The sequence below is a fragment of the Humulus lupulus genome, chromosome 7, assembly GCF_963169125.1.
Source record: "Humulus lupulus chromosome 7, drHumLupu1.1, whole genome shotgun sequence".
NCBI lineage: Eukaryota > Viridiplantae > Streptophyta > Magnoliopsida > Rosales > Cannabaceae > Humulus > Humulus lupulus.
Window position 1 is genome coordinate 1,526,716 of NC_084799.1, and position 20,753 is coordinate 1,547,468.

Below are 20,753 nucleotides of genomic sequence, written 5' to 3' on the forward strand. Positions count from 1 at the left end.
TGGAGACATGCCCAACAAGACCCCGCGGGATGTAAAGACTGGGAGTCACGGTCCAGCATGGTTTCTGACGTTGAAGACACCCCAGTCGTGGCTCAATGATGGGGTAAGCAATTTATACCTAATTATGGACTATTTTCAATTTTACATGTTTTATTTTTACTGACTCGATGTGAGCTCGATAGGAGTTCGATAGTAGTTCGACATGGATGTTAAAATAGGGGTTGTTCTTTACTATTTCAGAGTGGCTCGATGTGAGCTCGATGGAGCTCGATAGGTAGTTCGATAGGGATGTTAAAATAGATTGTTTTTTTACTGTTTTAGAGTGGCTCGATGTGAGCTCGATATTAGTTCGATAGGGATGTTAAAAGCTCGATGTGAGTTCGATATGAGTTCGATAGTGAAAATTCCCTTAACAAAGTGGCTCGATGTGAGCTCGATGGAGCTCGATAGGGAGTTCGATAGGGATGTTAAAATAGGTTGTCTTTACTATTTCATGATGGCTCGATGTGCGCTCGATAGGTAGTTCGATAGGGATGTTAAAGTAGGTTATTTTTACTGTTTCATACTGGCTCGATGTGAGCTCGATAGGAGTTCGATAGTAGTTCGACATGGATGTTAAAATAGGGGTTGTTCTTTACTGTTTCAGAGTGGCTCGATGTGAGCTCGATGGAGCTCGATAGGTAGTTTGATAGGGATGTTAAAATAGATTGTTTTTTTACTGTTTTAGAGTGGCTCGATGTGAGCTCGATATTAGTTCGATAGTAGTTCGATAGGGATGTTAAAAGCTCGATGTGAGTTCGATATGAGCTCGATGGAGCTCGATAGGGAGTTCGATAGGGATGTTAAAATAGGTTGTCTTTACTATTTCATGATGGCTCGATAGGTAGTTCGATAGGGATGTTAAAGTAGGTTATTTTTACTGTTTCAGACTGGCTCGATGTGAGCTCGATAGTAGTTCGATGGTAGTTCGATAGGGATGTTAAAGTAGTTTGTTTTTTTACTGTTTCATACTGGCTCGATATGAGCTCGATATGAGTTCGATGTGAGCTCGATGGAGCTCGACATCAGCATTTTATGATGGTTTTTGCTAATTTTTTTATCGTACTCTCTTTTGCAGCATATTGATGCGGCAGAACACATGCTTCGTATGCGTCGCAAGTATTTTCCCAATATATATCGACAGAATGCAGTTGTGATGAACAGTTATTTCTCACAAGTGATACCTGCCCGATATGATCAGTTCAAGAAAACAGCCGACAAAACAAAGTATTATTGGGATGCTGACATTATGTCCATGTTGACCGGCATCGAGCAGCAGTTTCTGGCATCTTGGGGAGGAGTTGAGGATGTATATTGGTGCCAGAACTATGGACAACAACATTGGTTTGCCATTGAGGCTTCCATTTCTAGTTGGACTCTGACTGTTTACGATTCAGACAACTCGGTGATTAGTGACGCAAAGCTTGAGGATATTATGAGTCCATGGTGCTTTATGCTACCTTCTCTGTTAATGCAGAGTAAACTGTTTACTGATAGCTTGATGTTGAAGATTCCATCAGCAGGAAATAGGCCGCATCAGTTCACATTGCGTCGCAAACAGAAACACGAGCTCCCTCAGTCAAAGAGAAGGTAACAAACATCATCTTCATACTAATTTTGTTTCTAACTAAATTTATAGTAATGTGCACTTAATATATATTTTTTTTTTACAGTGGGGATTGTGGTGTGTATGCTATCAAGTATATTGAGCATCTAATGGTCGGTCTTCCATTGGAAGCTATCTGCGATGAAAATATGGAGGTGTTCAGGAACAAGTGGACCACAGACTTGTGGTATCAAAATTTGTTACCTTGATGATTGTATATATACAGGGTCTTTACATGTACAGTTTGTTGTTCACATTTTTTTATAATTTTCATGGGCTGTTATCGAGCTAATATCAAGCTATATCGAACTGTTATTGAATTATCAAAATTTGTTACCTTCATAAAAAGAGTTTATTAATACAACAAGTTCAAATGGGAAAAAAGAGTTTAAAGCCTAGCTTTGCCATAAACATAACTTTTCAGAAAAATCAAATAAAAAGAGTTTATTAATACAACAAGTTCAAATGGGAAAAAAAAGTTTAAAGCCTAGCTTTGCATGTAGCCCTGTTGTGGCCAAGACCACCACACATGCTACACTTGCGATGACTGGGAATGATTTCTCCATTCGATGGAGTGCGGTTTGTCTTCCTTCTTCCCACCTTATTCTTCTTCGGTCGACCAACTGGTTGTTTTTCAACGGGAACCCCAACTTGCATTTTCTCTATGTTCTCGGGAACTTCCCAATCATCCTCATTGCCAGTTGGGTAAATTGTTTCTTTGTAAGACTCCCTCCACATCTCAGTAGTGTAATATGGTGAACACAGTGAGTAAATGTTGACATTGCGCAACATGGCCGCAGCCACACCATGAACACAAGGGTAACCCATTATTTGAAACTGACCACAAGAGCATGATTTGGTCATCAAATTCACCTCACCATCACCTTCTGGGTCTACCACATGAAATTCAAACTGTCCAAGAGGATGGACTTTCAAGTACCTTGCATCATCCGCAATGCCTGAGACATCTTTCTCATATGTTGTTGCTAATTTCGATGTGCACTTCTCTACCTCCTCACGACGCGCGGCAAACCATGACTGAATTGTGAAACGAATGAATTCCACAAAAGTAGTGACTGGGAAGGTTCTTGCGTCTCTGGTTTTGTTGTTGAAACTTTCAGCGTAGTTGCTTGTCATTACATTGTATCGATTCCCAGGAAAGTATACACGAGTCCACTTATCGAAGCCAATACCCTCGAGATATTGAGCTATGGCAGGATCCATTTGCTTTATATTATTGAAGAACCTGTGAAATTTTGACTTCCGAAATGCATATGCCGCATTATACATCTCCTTGTGACAGTGATCGGTCTTGAACTTAGCGATTACATTCATACTTATGTGATGGTAGCATGCGCCGTGGTAGGCATCGGGGAAGACCAACTCAAGAGCATGAATAATGCTAGCATGCCTGTCTGAAACAAAAGACAGATTATCAACAACTCCAATGGCTTCCTTCAATTTCATCATGAAATACTTCCAAGAAGCATGATTCTCACTGTCAACAATCGCGAATGCAATTGGATAAATGTGGTTATTCGCATCCAATGCGACAGCACACAACATGTGGCCACCGTACCTTGACTTTAAGAAAGTGCCGTCCACACATATAACAGGACGACATGATGTAAATCCCCTTCTACAAACTCCGAGTGAGAAGAAACAGTAAAGAAAGCGACCGTCATCTGTGACAAAATCAGTAATTGTACCTGGATTCTTTTGCTGCAGCATGTACAGGTAAGAAGGTAACTTGGAGTACGATTCTTCAGGTGTCCCCCTAACATAACCGAGTGCCTTCTCTCTGCATCTCCAAGCCTTAATATAACTCATATCGATCCCAAAATTATTCTTCATATCCTCCTTTATGCTGTTTGGTGGATAGCTAGTGCCATCAGTAGCATATTTGTTCTTGATAAGGTGCCCAATGACAGAAGGTGCTGCTTGACGGTGGTCTTTTTGTCGCAATTCTAGTGAGCAAGTATGTACACTATTATAAACAGTGATCTCAAACATCTCTGATCGCGCTACTTTTTTCCCTCTTATTCTCCAACCACAATCAGGATCCTTGCAGGTGATATACAACACATCAGTACCAGACTTCTTAACCATAAACTCAAAATTATTCTTCATTGCAAAGAGAGCCGCTTTGGTTTTCAATTCCATCTTGTTCTCAAATGTCTTCCCAAGATGTAATTCCCCCAACGCTATACCGGATGAGGGTGATTCAGAACGACTACAAGCTATGATATCTTCTTTTGTAAACATGGGAGCACTCCATTTTCTGTGATCTTCTGTTGAACATATTGAAATGTTCCCTGTATAGTTATATTCTGTTCCACCATGACGACTAGAGCTGGTGCCAGGTGTTCGGCGTCCTTGACTTGGTGGGTTCGTCCGTGCAATATGACGTATTGGTTGTTCTTGTGCTTCTTCTACTTGCAAATGTTCAGCTAATAGATCATCATCCACCGAATTGTCTCCTAATTCCTCATTGTGTTCGGCTACCGGATCGTCATTCACATAGGGGTTGTACTCATACTGGTTGTCCCTCAGGTCACCAATAGGAAATCCTAAAGTACTGGCTGCTCCCTCAGGTCCGGGAGTGGAATATGGGTCTGCAATGACAATCTTTTTAACAGGAGTGACACACAAGGCCAACCTTTCTTTAGATGTTACTCCTATGAATGCACGGACACCAAGATCACTTTCAACATGAACGGGTGTAAACGGTTGGTCGCCACAAGTGTAAGGAACCTCCAATTTCAACTCATACATCTGTTTATCAACTTTAAGTTCCTTGTGCAATATGTCAAGAAGTTGCAAGTACGTTACAGTATCCTCCATCGGTATCACCGTGCATTGAGGGTCCTTGAAAATCCACTTATTCCCTTGTAATTCCCAAACACCATTGTAGGATACAAAAACGTAGACAATAGAGCCTGTGTTGGAAAAAAAAACATTAACATTGTCAGGAAAACTGTCATTTTTCCAGAAATGCAATAAAAAATAACATTATCGAGCTTTATCGAGCTATTATCGAGTTGGAATCGAGCTACCATTTCTCAAAACAGAACACAAACCTAACCAAACCCTCCATCGAACCCCTATCGAGCTATTATCGAGTTATCATCGAGCTACCATTTTTCAAAACAGAACATATACCTAACAAACCCTCCATCGAACCCATATCGAGCTATTATCGAGTTAGCATCGAGCTATCATTTCTCAAAACCGACCATAAAACACAACCAAACCCTCAATCGAACCCTATCGAGCTCATATCGAGCTACTATCGAGCTCACATATTATAGATCCATTCGACCCCTTATCGAACCCTTATCGAGTTTCCATCGAGCACTAAACCGAACCTATCGAGCTATTATCGAGCTATTATCGAGCTAACATCGAGCTCTTACAAAGACCTTCTTCTACATACCATCGAACCGTTATCGAACCGTTATCGAGCTTCTATCGAGCAAAAAAATTGCAGAAAACCCAGAAAAACACAGATCGCGGAATCTCTAAAAAAATCCCGAAAAATACACCAATATAGGCTCAGATCTGTTCAAAATAGCCAAAAAAAATGTAAACAAATAATACCCAACACAAAATGTAAAATCTCATTACCCATGGTTTTTCTCCTCCAAAAACTCTCAAAATAGATGTTGCCTTTGATATTAACGAATTCACAGAAACAATGGAGATAACTAACAATGATTTTGACAAGAAAATTATACAAAATTGTAGGTTTTATGGAGATTTCGTGAGAATTAGAGAGAGAGAGGGAGGAGAGTGGAAGAGAAGGTTTTGTGAATTTTTGATATAATGGGAGGGGTATTTTGGGTATGGGAGGAAAGTTTAGCATTAATTTGAAAATATTATTAATGTTGGGATTTTTTGGTAATATTAGGTATTATTAGAGATAAAAAGTGAAATTTCCCTTATAAAATACCTCTAAATTTGTCTTTTTTCTTATTTTTTTAAATAATAATAAAACTTTGAATTTATTTTATGTTACTGGTGTTAATGGTGCGGTTGGTGCGGGTTTTCTTTAATTTTTTGGACCGCACCGCGCATATGTGATTTGAACAATTTTCCAAACCGCAACTGGCATCGTATAGACCTCAAACTGCATAAACCGCACCACAAAAATGTGGTATGGTGCGATATTTTAGCAGTTTATACCTATCGCCAGATAACTTAACAATTAAATATTATAATTAAGAAATATTCATAATAAATCTTATAATCATAAAGTGTTTAACAAAATAATTAAATATACAACAAACTAATAAACTTTAAGCAAAATAATAAAAATATAATAAACTAATAACAAATAAAAAATGTAATATAAAAGTAAATATTATTTTAATTAAGGAGAAATATATTTAGATTGAAGTAGAATATATGTTAACATCCTATGAAACATTATATTTCTTTCTAGATATTGTGTATATTATATTATACTATATAAATATTTATGCATTAACTTTAAATGTAGTAAAATTGAAAAAAATAATATAAAAAAGTTAATATATAATGATGCAGTGCGGTGTGGTTTGAACCGCATTTATAAAATTTAAAACTGCAAACCGTACCGCGCGTTTTGGCAAAAATATAATAAACCGCAAATTGCAGTGCGGTGTGGGCGGTTAATGCGGTGTGGGCGGTTTTATGAACTCCCCTATTTTATGTTATCAATTAAATAGGAAAACATGTCACACAACCTAAAAATCTTATATAGAAGGGAAAATACAAGTTTGTCGACTTTGTTTTTTCTAAATACACGATCGGCCTCTATATTTTGTTAAATGACAATTTGGACCATGTATTTTACAAAATGGATCAAAATAGTACATTATACTCAATTTTGGTCAAAAAAATTCAAATATCATATTTCATTTTCAGCTTCTCGACCACTTTCTCCACTTCGTTGAACTCATTGCATTGCTAACTACCCGAGAATTGATCTTATAATTGAAAATATTTTGACTGAAATCGAGTCTAGGGTACTATTTTGATCCATTTTGTAAAACACAAGGTCTTAATTGTTATTTAACAAAACATCAGAGTCGATTGAGTATTCGGGAAAAACACAAGGGTCAAAATAGTATTTTCCCTATATATAAAAGTAGGGAAATTTTCTAAACAAACAAATTGTTTGTACATTATAAGAGTATGTACAATTAATCTATGAACAACCACATTGATTAACACAATAAACGTAGATTAGAGAGTCTCCTAAAAATCTGGACTACAAACTTTTATTATATCATTTAACAAAAGACTCAAGATGTAACACCCTCACTTATTTTAGTTAAAATCATATCTGAGGTGTTACGTTTTAAAACTATATCATAATTACTTTCAACGGAAGTCTGGATTTTTTTTTTAAAACTTATTTCACATTATTTACATTAAACATAAAGTGTGTCTCAAACATGTCATATATAAGTATTAAATAACTCAATTTATTTTCAAAACATAACTTCACACTTTATTATAATTATACACATTGATAAACTGAAATAACCCACAAAAGGTCGATATATTCATATGTACAAATCAGGGTCATACTTCAGTTCTCCTTTGTCATTCACTCATTTCTTTCTCTACCTGCAACACAAGACAATTGTGAGCTTAAAGCTCAGTAAGCAAGCTCAGTAAGCAAGGTAATGCATGCAATGTTAATTATTACCCAATGTCAATAGACATACACAACTTCTTTTTAAATTTTGGACCCCTTAATATTGTGCACACGGATTGATTAGGTCAATGCATGCAGAGCTTGTTACACATATAATATAAAATCACATGAGTTCTTCTCCAGCTAGCCATCACCACAGTAGGGCGCATTAAAAACCTTATTCCATCGTTGCCCTATCGGGCTCAAGAGTTAAGGCGGCCACACACTGTGGTGTCAATACATATAACAATAACTCATATGAAGGAGAAATAAAAACATAAACATGGCAAACAATATAATTGGTTCACTAAAACCTAGCCCAAATTATTGGGCTGCCACTATGAGCCTAACTATAGGCCTTCGTTTACACTTACTTACATTTTCATTTGTCTTTTCAAAACAGTGGCACTGAATTTAAACTTCTTATTACAACTTACTTTTATATTGCATAAAACTTGCCAAGGCATCACATAATTAATCATCATAATATCATGCATGGTCTTATATCATACAATAATTCACCATTGTAATGCCCCGGATTCCCTATTATGGTTAATGGCTGGATTAGTAGGCCGGGAGGGCCATAACTGTTTAATTATGCCATTAAATGTGTTTATGCATGTTTATGAGAATTATATTATAATATGATGTTAAATGCGTGCATGTGAGTCCACATTTGTTTACAGGGGTATTTTGGTAATTTGGCCCGTTGAGGGTATAATTGAATATTTGTTTGCGTGTTAATGATATATTGTGAGACCACATTATAATGTGGATTGGTTCGAGTATTTCGACATGAGACGATCTTTAAACATGATTTATCGGTTTGGTCATAACAGGTTTGAGCTCAGGGCTCGGGGTGAGTCTCGGGGTGATATTAATGGTTATAGCATTACCGGGGATTTTAGGGTAACAGAATATGAATTATTGGTGTTTGAGGATATTGAGATTAGCAGGAATTGGGAAGCGTTAATTATAATTAACGGGTTTAGCGGAATGTACCAATTTTGCCCTTGTGTTGGTTTAAAAGGCTTAGGATGACACAAGGGTATTTTGGTCTTTTTAGGGAGGATATATATGATGTTTAGTGGCTATAGAAGGTGGTGGAATAAACAGAACAAAAACAGGGGTTTGCCTCTTCCTTACCCGTACATCATCTCCTTCACTTCTCCTTTGAGGGTTTTGAGTTCTTGGTGGAGTTTCAACCAAAGGAAATTGAAAGGCTGGGTTGGAGCACTTGTGTTAGCTTGTGTGGGAGGTTGTAAGCTAGTTTCAAGGTGAGTTTTGGTCATATAACACAGCTGGTACTCTGTTTTCGTTTTAGTTTTTAATTCATGGATTTTGATGTGGGAAGTGAGAATCAAAGGGAGTTTTGGTGTTAGTTTGATTGGGGTTTGATGTGAGTGAGCTAAGGGAGTTGTTTGGGGGTTTAATTGTGTGGTAGGAAGAGGTTTTATGAGGGTTTGAAGGACTGGTTTGAGAGGGAATCGCACAGGGGAAAATCTGGTTCGTGCGTGACTTTGTTGCTAAACTGGGCTGGGCGCCGCGGCGCACCCCTGCTTATGCTTCTCGTCAGTTGAAGGAGTATGAGAAGAGGTATCCTACTCATGACTTAGAGTTGGCAGCGGTGGTTTTTGCTTTAAAGATATGGAGGCACTATCTCTATGGAGAGAAGTGTGAGATCTATACAGACCACAAGAGCCTGAAGTACTTCTTCACCCAGAAGGATCTGAACATGAGGCAAAGGCGTTGGCTGGAGTTAGTAAAAGACTATGATTGTGAGATTTTGTATCATCCAGGAAAAGCCAACGTGGTAACTGATGCTTTGAGCCGGAAGGGTCCGGGGCAGATTCATGGTATGAGGCTGATAGCCAGAGAGTTAGCAGATGATATGACCAGAGCTGGTATTGAGTTGCTGGTGGGCCAGTTGGCTAACATTACGCTACAGTCTACGCTGTTAGAAAGGATCAAAGAGGGTCAGTTGAGTGATCAACAGCTGATCAAGATTAGAGAGGATGTTCTGGCTGGAGCATCCAGAGATTATACAGTGTCTGAGGTAGGCTTGTTGAGATACAAAGGGCAGATATGTGTTCCGTTAGACACTGCTTTGAGGCGAGAGATTCTGGATGAATCTCATACTACACCTTACTCTTTGCATCCAGGCACCACGAAGATGTACCAGGATGTGAGATCGCTTTATTGGTGGCCGGGGATGAAGATAGATGTAGTAGAGTATGTGGCTAAGTGCTTGACATGTCAACAGGTTAAGGCTGAGCATCAGAGGCCGGCAGGGTCACTGCAGCCTTTGGATATTCCAGAGTGGAAGTGGGAAGACATCACAATGGATTTTGTGGTGGGCTTACCCAGGACTACTGGTCAGCATGATTCTGTTTGGGTGATAGTGGATCGCTACACCAAGTCAGCTCACTTTCTGCCAGTGAGGACTACATACACAGTTGATCAGTATGCAAATCTCTATGTGAGAGAGATCGTGCGGCTCCATGGTGCACCTAGGTCGATCGTGTCAGATAGGGACTTCCCCACTTTTACTTCCAAGTTCTGGGGGAGTTTGCAGAAAGCCATGGGGACAAAGTTGAAGTTCAGTACAGCTTATCATCCTCAGACAGATGGGCAATCTGAGAGGACGATCCAGATTTTGGAGGACATGCTAAGAGCATGTGTACTGGATTTCAGTGGGTCTTGGAGTAAGTACCTGCCTTTGATAGAATTCTCTTACAACAACAGCTACCAGTCTACCATTGGAGTAGCACCTTATGAGATGCTATATGGTAGGAAGTGCAGATCTCCCATCCATTGGGATGAGACAGGAGAAAGGAGATACTTAGGTCCTGATGCAGTTCAGAGGACCAGTGAGGCTATTGAGAATATTAGAGCTAGAATGCTTGCTTCTCAGAGTAGACAGAAGAGCTATGCAGATCCCAAACGCAGGAACGTGGAGTTCCAGGTAGGAGACTATGTTTTCCTCAGAGTCTCGCCATGGAAAGGGGTGAGAAGGTTTGGGAAGAAAGGCAAACTGAGTCCTAGATTTGTAGGTCCATTTGAGATCCTGGAGAGGATAGGTCAGGTGGCTTACAGATTGGCTTTGCCTCCGGCGTTGTCTGCCGTGCATAATGTGTTCCATGTATCAGCTCTTCGGAGGTATGTATCTGATGTGGGCCATATTCTGAGTTATGAAGATCTGGAGCTTGAACCAGATCTCTCCTTTGAGGAGCAGCCAGTTCAGATACTTGACAGAAAGGACAAGGTCCTCAGGAATAAGACAATACCTTTGGTTAAGGTGTTGTGGAGGAACAGCAAGGTCGAGGAGGCGACCTGGGAGCTGGAGTCAGATATGCAGAGTCAGTATCCCGAGCTGTTTAGGTAATTTCGAGGACGAAATTTCAGTAAGGAAGGGATAGTTGTAATGCCCCGAATTCTCCGATGTGTTTAACGGTGTGAATAGTAGGCCGGGAGGGCCATACTTTCTTAATTGTGTTAATAATTGATAAAATGCATGTATATGATGATTATATTATGATATGATGTGAAATGCATGCATGTGAGTCCATATTCTTAATTACAGGGGTGTGATGGTAATTTGGCCCGTTGAGGGTAAATTGTTTATTTGGATGCATGTTGGTGATATGTTTTAAGGCCACATTATAATGTGGATTTGTTCGAGCTATTCGGCATGAGACGATCTTTAAGTGTTAAAGTAGCGGTTTAGTCATAACGGGAATAAGTTCGAGGCTCGGGGTGAGTCTCGGGATGTTTTAATGATTAGAACGTTGCCGAGAGTAAAAAGGGTAACGGGACATGAATTATTGGTGTTTGGGAGTTTTGAGAATAGCGGGAATTGGGAAGCGTTAATTATGATTAACGGTATAGGTTCGGAAGTACCAACTTTGCCCTTGGGAAGGCTTTAGAAACTTTTAAAGACCTAGGGGTATTTTAGTCATTTGGGTTTGGATATATGTGAAGTTTGGATGGCTGTAGAAACCGTACAGAACAGAGCAAAAACAGAGCAAGAATTACCCTTCCCGTACATCCATTTCTCTCTTTCTTCCTTTGAAGTTTTTGGTCCCAATTTGAAGATACAAGCTAGGAAATCAAAGTTTGGAAGTTGTAGACTCGGTTCATCCATTGAAAAGGACTTTAATTCCATTTGAGGTAAGAATTCATCCATGAAAAACAAGCCATACTCTGTTTTACTTTATAGTTTTCAGCTTATAGTTTTGGTGTGGATAGTTGGAATCAATGGGAGTTTTTGTGTAAGATTGATTGGATTTTGATGAGGGTGTGATGTAGATGAGGTTTAGGGGTTGAATTGGGTGTTTGGTGAGGTTTTGGATTGGTTTGGTTCCAAGAAAAATCGCAAAGAAGATGAACCAGAAAGTTTCTGGTCTGTTATTGGCGCAGCAGCGCCACTTGGGGCGCAGCAGCGCTATTCAGGGCTCAGAGATGGGCTCTCTGACTTGGAAATAGGGCTGCAGCGCCATTTATTAGGGCTGCAGCGCCACTCACAGGGCTGCAGCGCCATCTAATGGGGCTGCATCGCTAGTCCATTTTTCAGCAAGCACATTTAAGGGCTCGGAATGATCCTTAAGGTTCGGGATTTGGTTCCTTTGCCCCGTTTGAGTATTTTAAGCATCCCAAGAGTGGGGGATTGATCCCGGGAGTGTGATTTTAGATTGTGAACCATTTATTAATTTATTTTATTAATGGATTATAATTGGTTATGATTAGGTAACCGCTAAGGAATCTAAAGGTTGGTCGTTCTCAAGGGTCGTTCTTTTACTTATTCTAGCTCGAACCAGAGGTAAGAAAAATGCACCCCAAGTGTGACATGCATGGAGATTCATGAGGCATGTTGGTTGTGTTAATATGGACTTGGATTGAATAAAGAATGTTTAGCATATGTTGCTCACTTACGCATGGTACTGACTCATTAGTCAGATTTGGCAAAAGTGCTAGTATCAACTGTGAAGCTGTGACTTATTAGTCAGGTTCGGCAGTGGTATTGGGCACTGGTCACGTTGAGCTGGCTCATTAGTCAGGACGGCCTTAGCGTGTTAACGCAAGCCAACAAGATTAGATCTAATCAACTATCAGCATTGAATGGCTCAAAGAGCATTAATGCCAGACCGACCCCGAGGGTCGATGAATGAAATAAGCGCTTGGAGGCTAGTGGCTTACCTAGCAGCCACTCTCCTACTTGAAACAGTGACATGCTTGACAGTCGCTCAATATGGTTTATCGGAACCTCATGTGATGTTCACTCATTTGTTTGAAAGCTTTATGCTCAGTGTGATTATAATGATAATCATTTGATAATGTTTATGCAAAGTGTTATGTTTTCTTGCTGGGCTTTGGCTCATGGGTGCTATGTGGTGCAGGTAAAGGGAAAGAGAAGCTCACCTAGCCTTGAGTGGAGAGCTGATGTGGTGATGTGTACATATGCGGCCGCTTGACCACCACGGCCAAGGAGTTCTCAGAGGAACTAGGGGGTTTACCCTATTTTTGCCGCTTAGGTCGGCGGAAATTGTAAATTTTAAACAGTAGTGACCATTTTGTACTGAGAACAACTTGTAAACGTTTTATTTAGCTCTGCAGAGCAGTTTGTAATGAAAATCTCCATTTCCTTTTTACTGGTTTTATACCTTAACCTGTTAATTACACGTAGAGCACGTTTTTGACCAAAGGACTCGGGTAGCGAGTCAAATTTCCGGTCCACCGTTCACCGTAACTGTTCTGGGGTAACCAGGGCGTTACAATGTCCGACCAGTCATGACCATGTCCGATCAGTCATGACCGTGTCCAACCAGTCATGACCTTGGCCGACCAGACATGACCTTGCCCGACCAGTCATGACCATGTCCGACCAGTCAGATGCATGTCTGCCCAGTAAAGTGTTTTGCCGACCAGTGAAAGTTTGGCCGACCAGCCTGGATGTGATATAGATCGACTAGACAGAGCAGGGCTACGCAAAAGATCCCAGAAACGGCTTCAACAAGAATCGGTCTTGCCTTGCGCGGGAATCTCTCAGTTTATCCCATAAATATAGTGCATCGTTATATTTTGAATATTATTGTGAATTAAATATAGTGAGAATAACAAAATATCCCGATTATGGGGGACATTATCTGTACGATCCTGGGTCTATAAATACAAGGCTCATGGCATCATAAAAGGATTCAGATTCTGATTTTCTAGAGAGAGTAATTGTATCTTGAGAGAATTCTTGTAATCTGCACTAAAGAAACTCAGTTGACTCAGGTTCATCTGATCTTGAGTGTAGATCTATAATCATAACTCTAAGTGGATTAGGTTATTACCAACACTTTGGGGCTGAACCACTATAAAAATTGTCTGTGTCGTTTATTTCTCTTGAAGGTTTTTGTCGTTTTGACGTCTACGCGTCGTTGGCCAAAAACGCGGTCAACACTATCGAGTCCTATTGAAGCAGGTGCTAAAATCAACCATGTACCCCATATCATCGAGTCCTATCAAGGCCTATCGAGGCAAAGGCTAAATCAGCCATATGGCCAATATCATCGAGTCCTATCGATGTATATGCTAAAAAATTTCTATATGCCTAAAATATCATCAAGTCATATCGAGTCCCATCGAGGCCTATCGAGGCACAGTCAAATCCAAACCTTAACATATACTATCGAGGTGCATAAAAAATCTCGAAAAAAAACCAAGATTTCTTCATTCCCCAGCCCCAATCTATCCTATGAACAAAAATCAACAAAAAAACCAGGCACATACACATATTGCAGATTAAAAAGGAAACCCCTCACCTTCGCTTTCTTTGGGGTTGTTTCCTCAAAGTTTGGTCTGTTTGCTCGACGTTCTTCTCCTTTACCTTCTCCGATCGTCAACTCCGACAATATTCGAGTCACAGATGCTTGGTCGTGGTCGTGAAAGACAATGCTTCTCCAATTTGCTTGGGTTCTGACGGATTAAATTGGGTTTGAGTGTTTTTTTCCTTCGGGACTAAGAAAGTGAGAGAGAGACCGAGAGAATACATAGAGTCTGTGGGAAACAAATGCCAAGGGTATTTTGGGTACTAAGGTAATTAGTATGACCAAAATGAGACTCATATAGTGATAGGGTATTTTTTAAATACAATCCCCTTACATGCATTAAAAGTCAAATTTCCCTTGCCATATAGAGGATGGTGAATGTTTAGCTTTTTCTTCTTTTGTAGGCCAACACAAGTTGGAAGTATTTCATGGAACCCTCACACATATGAAGTGTAAAACTTTTATTTGGTAAATTTAGCTTCCAAAACTTCTTCCACCATGTCGAAAACACTTCTTTTGATAAAGAAGGAATGGTAGAATCCAGCTGGGTAGCCAAATAATAGGCACTTTTACTAAATAATTAGAGCATCAACAATGATGGTGCCAATAACGTCGCTTATATTAATATGGGTACATTTTGTTCATTTTTATAAGCTATATAGCCACATGTCACATGCATAGTTACAATACGAGGGTCTATTTAACTAATTGCAGTCAATCAAAATCGAGATTATCGACGTTAAATGTCACATATTATCAAAATTTGTCATTATACTACTATATATGCATGTATTTGACTGTTAGGAGTGTCGAATCTCGCCATATTAGAGCAACTTCAATGTTATATGAGTAAACTGTTTCAAAAGAATGAATGATATGCAATATAAATGATACATTTACAATAATTGCTATAATTTTGGAAGATTTTTGAAAAAAAAAAAAAAATCGAGGCAAAACTCTACAAACAACATAATTCCAAGGCAAATTTCCTATTTAGCCAAAAATAAAAGAATGATATTGGACTCGAAAAGGAAATTTGCTAATATTGTAATATTATATCGGACCCTCAAAAAAAAAGAAAAAGTAATATTACATCGAACGACGTCGTTTATGTTCCAGTAGCCCACGTAAACGTAAACGTTGAAAACCGCAGTCATTGTTGACTCATTTGGGTTTAGTTAGTTAGTTGACACATTAATGGTGGTCACTGGTCATCGTCTTCTACTTGTTTATGATCAGCTACTCATTTCCTTCACCATATTCTTCTTCAGTCGTTTCAATCTCAGAATCTAAATCTTAAATGGCTGAGGCCATAGTAGGTTTTGTGATCGAAAGGCTTGGAGACTTGCTCATAAACGAAGCTAACTTCTTGTATGGAGTGAGAGACCAAGTCGAGGATGCAAAAGCCGAGCTCCAACGAATCAAATGCTTTCTCGAAGACGCAGATGCCCGCGCGAGGCAAGGAGACAAGTCTCTTCGCCTTCATGTCTCTGAAATTGGTGATGCTGCTTATGATTTGGAGGATGTCATCGCCACTTTCGTCCTGAAAGAGTCCGCTAGGTCTGGTAGTAGTAGTAGCAGTGGTAGTTTTAGTAGAAGGCTCTCTTGTGGCAACTTCATCGATCTTCATAAGGTTGGATCGAGAATCGATAAAATTTCTGCTAGGATTTCTAAGTCCAGGTTGAGTTTTCAAGCTTATGGGCTGGTTAAATCGAGGGGAAACGATGCTTCAACTTCTTCCAGCGTCGACAGGCAAAACTTTAGGCGAACCTTCTCTCACAACGTCGATTCTGATTTCGTTGGGTTTGAGGAAAACATCAGCGAATTGGTGGGGCATTTGAAGAAACAAGGGAGAAATCTGCATAGTGTTGTGTCCATTTGTGGGATGGGTGGTCTTGGAAAAACTACTCTTGCTAGACAGGTGTACTATCATGGTGAAATTAGGCGTCATTTTGATTGTTTTGCTTGGGCTTCTGTATCTCAAAGATGCCAACCCAGGGACGTTTGGGAAGGGATTTTGATTAGACTGACTTCTCCTGCAGCAGAAAGAAGGAGAGAGATCAAAGGAATGAGAGACGATGAAATAGCCAAGGCTCTTTACAAGGTTCATACAGAAAAAAGGTGTCTTGTTGTTCTTGATGATATTTGGAATGCTTCAACATGGAACTGCCTCAAGCATGCTTTCCCCAATGTTAGGTCAGACAGTAAAATACTGCTCACCACTCGCAATAGAGAGGTGGCCTTCCATGCAGATCGAAATAGCATTCTCCATGAGCCCAGATGCTTTAACACAAACGAAACATGGGAGTTGTTTATGATCAAAACTTATTTTGGAGGGGATGACACAGGTAATATGTCTCATAACTTCTCTTTCTTCGCTATCTTCTTAGTGTAAATATATTTACATTTGCAGCTCAATTTCAACAATGGAAGCTTAAACATTGAGATTTATTTGTGATATGAAATTACTTGTGTGTGCATGTGCTTACTAATACAGATGAGGTGGAGGACTATTTTGAGCTAAAATAATATCCTGAATACATATTTGGACATAGCAAGAATAAAACTAAGACTTATTGTAATCTTGCATTTACATTGAGCGAATATCAAAATTGAAACAATATAACTTTGCAATTAATTTAGGAAAAAAAGACAAATTTGATTTGTTTTGTGGACTCATATACAAATCAAGTATGCAGCAGCTCAGCTAACTATTTCTGTTTCCTGCATTGTGTTGTTGCTTTGCAGATTCGGAAGATTACAAGAAGAAGAAAAAGTTAGCAGGGGAGATGCTTGAATACTGTGGTGGTTTGCCATTAGCCATTACAGTGCTCGGAGGACTTCTATCTCGTAAACAAACTGTGGATGAGTGGGAGGCGTTGCATAAGAATATTAAGACATGTATAAGGAAAGGAAAAGTAAATGAGCAAGAAGATTCTAACTTTGGTCTCTCTTGGGTGTTGGGTTTAAGTTATGATGAGCTACCATACCATTTAAAGCCGTGCTTTTTGCATTTAGCTTATTTTCCAGAAGATTTTGAAATAAGGGCTAGAGATTTATGCCTAGTATGGTTGGCAGAAGGCTTTGTATCGAACGAGGAAAGAGCATATGAGTGCTTAAGTGAGTTGGTTGAGAGGTGCATAATTCAAGTGGCAGAGTGGAGCTCAACTGGCACAATTAAAACATGCCGTATCCATGACCTCATGCGGGATTTGTGCTTATCAAAGGCTGAGGAGGAAAATTTTCTGCAGCATGCTGATCTACGTAATCATCATGAGGTAACAAATTCTTCCTCTGTTGGAGCTGCAACAAATTTAGAGCCAATTAATAAGATTCGTAGACTTGCCATCTATTCGAACAACATTGGTACTGATGAATTGCTTTCTTTGATAAGACATAAGGATGGTTGCCTTAGGTCTCTAATATGCTTCAATTCAGAACCAGATACATCTTATGAGCGAGTAATGAAGCCACTGCTCAATCAATTCCATTTGCTTAGAGTTTTGAAGTTTGAAAATTATACTCACGGTCATGTTGGAAAGTTGCCTAACGAAATTGGAAATCTTATTCACTTGAGGCTATTTAGTCTCAAGGATAGTGATGTGGAAAAGTTTCCATCATCCATAGGCAATTTGAGATGTCTGCAAACTTTAGATTTGAGGGTTAAAGACCTGTATAATCACAAACGACTTCAACTTTCAGAAATACCACCTGTCCTTTGGAAATTAGAGCAGTTGAGACATTTGTATCTGCCTCAAAACTATTTGACAAGCCTTCAGAGAAGCCATTTTACAGCTACTCACTTTGAGAGTATTTTGCGGTTGGGTGATCTAACCAATTTGCAAACATTGGTGAATGTTTCAGCGAATTATTATTTTTTGAATAATTTGGAGAAACTAACCAATCTTACCAAATTAAAAACAAATTTGGGTTCTTGCTTCCAGGGCACAAGAATTAAATTTAATAATCTTAGATCTCTATCCATTTATTATAAGGATATCATTGAAGGGGAGTACGATGAAGATCAGCTTCCAGCAAGACGAGTACCTAAATTCTCTCACTATGAGATAATACTTCTTTTACTGAGCTGTCCTCAAATTTATAAACTTCATCTGCATGTTCCAATTGAGAAGTTACCGGAAGAAAATCAATTTTCTTCAAATCTCATCAAGTTAACGCTGCTTCGAACTCGTCTTAAGGATGACCCAATGGAAACATTAGAAAAGCTTCCAAGTTTAAGGATTCTCCTCCTCGATCATAATGCCTTCCTAGGACAGAAAATGATTTGCGCCAGTAAAGGTTTTCCACGACTTGAGTCTCTTTCCATCTGTTATCTTTATGATTTCATAGAGTGGAATGTGGAAGAAGGGGCCTTGCCTAGCCTTAATCGCTTGCATATTGTAAACTGCTTAAGGTTGAGGACAGTTCCGGATGGCCTGAGATATGTTATTACTCTCAAGGAAATTGTGATCAAACACATGCTTAGGCAATTTAAAAAGAAGGTTGAACAAGGAGGAGAGGATTTCTACAAAGTCCAACATGTGCCTTCCCTTGTATTCACCAATACTTTGGACTTCTAGCTAGCTGGATTGATTAATGATTGTCTGGTACGTATCAAACTTACATTTCTAGAACTTAATTACAGTCTCCTTTTTCATTTTTGTTATTGTATTATACATTTTACTTCACATCACGTTCCTTGAGTTCTACCCAACTTACAACTGCATAGAAATGTTAAAACTAATTGTGGCATTAAATTTCAATGCAGTAACTGATAGAAGTTCTACAGGTGCCCTGTTTGGAAGTATGAAATGAAGCTGTTAAAAAAGAACAAGGCGTCTTTGCCTTAATACTAAACATGCAATGCATGCAGTGTCATGGGGGAGGTGAAGTAGAGCCGGTGTGAAGTAGTGATAATGATACCCTTAGTTCTCCTAAAGGGAGTAACAATAATCCAAGCTGAGAAGAACTAAAGGTAGCTCATTCAGGTTTTCTTTTTGTAACTAAGTAGTTTTGTCTTTAAGAATATAATAAATCCTCACTGATGTCGTAGCTTGCACAAGTGTATATGAATATGATGGAAATGTTGATCATCTCTTGTTCTTTAATTTTATGATTTCCTTATATCGAGTTTTGTGATGAATTAATGTATCTAGCTTGAGATACATATATATATATATATAAATATTTATATATGATTAATATGTCTAATGTCTATAACTTCATTCTGTGATCAATTTACGTATATATTATACTCCTATGATTATGAATGATGGCATTAGCTTGTTGAGTTGTACAACTTCGAGTCAATGTGTCATTCTATTCTAATTGAGGTTCGTTGACTAGACTTTGGAATACAATGCAAGCATAGCATATGATCAGCATGTATTAATTTGTATGATTGTATTACTCTTCCCATTATCTATATGGTGTTAATGCACGCAGAGCCAGAAACTGAGTCTTCATAGTAGCCGATCGCTGGAGGAGGCTGATTGACCCCTGACGGTGTCTATTAGAGGCTCTCTACTTTATCTCCTATAATTATTTCAAACTCTTGTGCTAGCTACAATTTTGTGTGAATTGTGAGATAATTAATTATTTTTTTGTCATATTCCTCAGACTTATGAATTGTCATACAAAAAGTATCTGTAAATAACTATGACATTTTTATTAATGTTCTTTAAAAGGAGCTGTTGTCTGTTTTGCCTCATGCTCGTGCGAAGTAATGGTTTGAATTTGATGTTGACACTCGCTGGGACATTGTAAAATAGAGGAGTTGGGAGTGGTAAACATGGCTAGCTAGCTTCATAACTGCTCTCAGGTTCGAAACCCAGCAACTACACTAAAAAAAGCTCTGTTGTCTCCTGGGACCTGGCAGTGGGGCCCGCGGCATATCCAAAGTTAAAAAAAAAAAAACAAGAGACTGCAAACCAAAGTCACTGTCAAATTATTGCAGGATTCTATCGTGGCGGGCTCTTAGCTAGGTACCAACAAAAGATGTTGTAGTTCTGGAGAGCATCCTTCCGATATCAAAGGCTATAAGTTCAACTCTGGCCCCGCTTTGTTTTGTGGCTTTCAATCCAGAGGTCCTCAGGTCAACCCTTTTGAAAAAGTAACTTATTCCTCTTCTCTTCTCTTCTCAATGTATTTCTCTATAATTTATGGGAATGAAGATAAATAAAAATAGAAATTTAATATGTTTCTTGAACTTTGAAATACCATAAATATCTCAATATATTTATTAACTGTGATGAAGGTACAAACCCCATTCTATTCATATATACATATCTCAATATATATAAATACCATAAATAATTATGTGTATTACTCTCTACTACTAATGATATGTATTACTATTATGCAAAGTCAGAAACAGAGGAGTCCGAGTAGTAGCGTTTATTGAGCTATCCATAATGTGTTTTCCAGTGGCTGGAGGAGGATCTCTACTTCTCCTCCTATTGTACAGTTAATTGTTGAATAAGGTTTGGATTATGTGTTTCTGTGTTTGTGATGCTGTGACTAACAACATTTTACTTATATTAGTTATTTCTTAGAAGACAGTTTAGTTGATTGGGCTGCAGACCAAGATTCTCATATTGGCTGTGTACTC

General features: G+C 38.9%; 1 protein-coding gene across 3 annotated transcripts; it reads left to right on the forward strand.

The window, feature by feature from the left end:
- The first annotated feature begins 15,344 nt into the window (after positions 1 to 15,344).
- Positions 15,345 to 20,344, forward strand: LOC133790226 (putative disease resistance protein At1g50180). 3 transcript variants are annotated; one of them, XR_009873953.1, is made up of 4 exons: positions 15,345 to 16,491; positions 16,892 to 18,750; positions 18,912 to 19,118; positions 19,831 to 20,344. XR_009873953.1 is itself a non-coding variant. In XM_062227765.1 (3 exons), the coding sequence occupies exons 1-2, from the start codon at positions 15,444 to 15,446 to the stop codon at positions 18,721 to 18,723; spliced, it is 2,880 nt and encodes a 959-aa protein (XP_062083749.1). In that variant the 5' UTR covers positions 15,345 to 15,443; the 3' UTR covers positions 18,724 to 18,750; positions 18,912 to 19,236. The 3 variants fall into 3 exon arrangements, 1 of the variants encoding a protein (XP_062083749.1); XR_009873952.1 differs by having other exon boundaries at positions 19,589 to 19,853; XM_062227765.1 differs by lacking the exon at positions 19,831 to 20,344 and having other exon boundaries at positions 18,912 to 19,236.
- The last annotated feature ends 409 nt before the right edge of the window (positions 20,345 to 20,753 follow it).

Excerpts from the sequence above, each read along its gene's own strand:
- LOC133790226 (XM_062227765.1), top strand. The coding sequence starts at position 15,444 with ATGGCTGAGGCCATAGTAGGTTTTGTGATCGAAAGGCTTGGAGACTTG. Across the intron at positions 16,492-16,891 it reads TTTTGGAGGGGATGACACAG|ATTCGGAAGATTACAAGAAG; the intron begins GTAATATGTCTC and ends GTTGCTTTGCAG.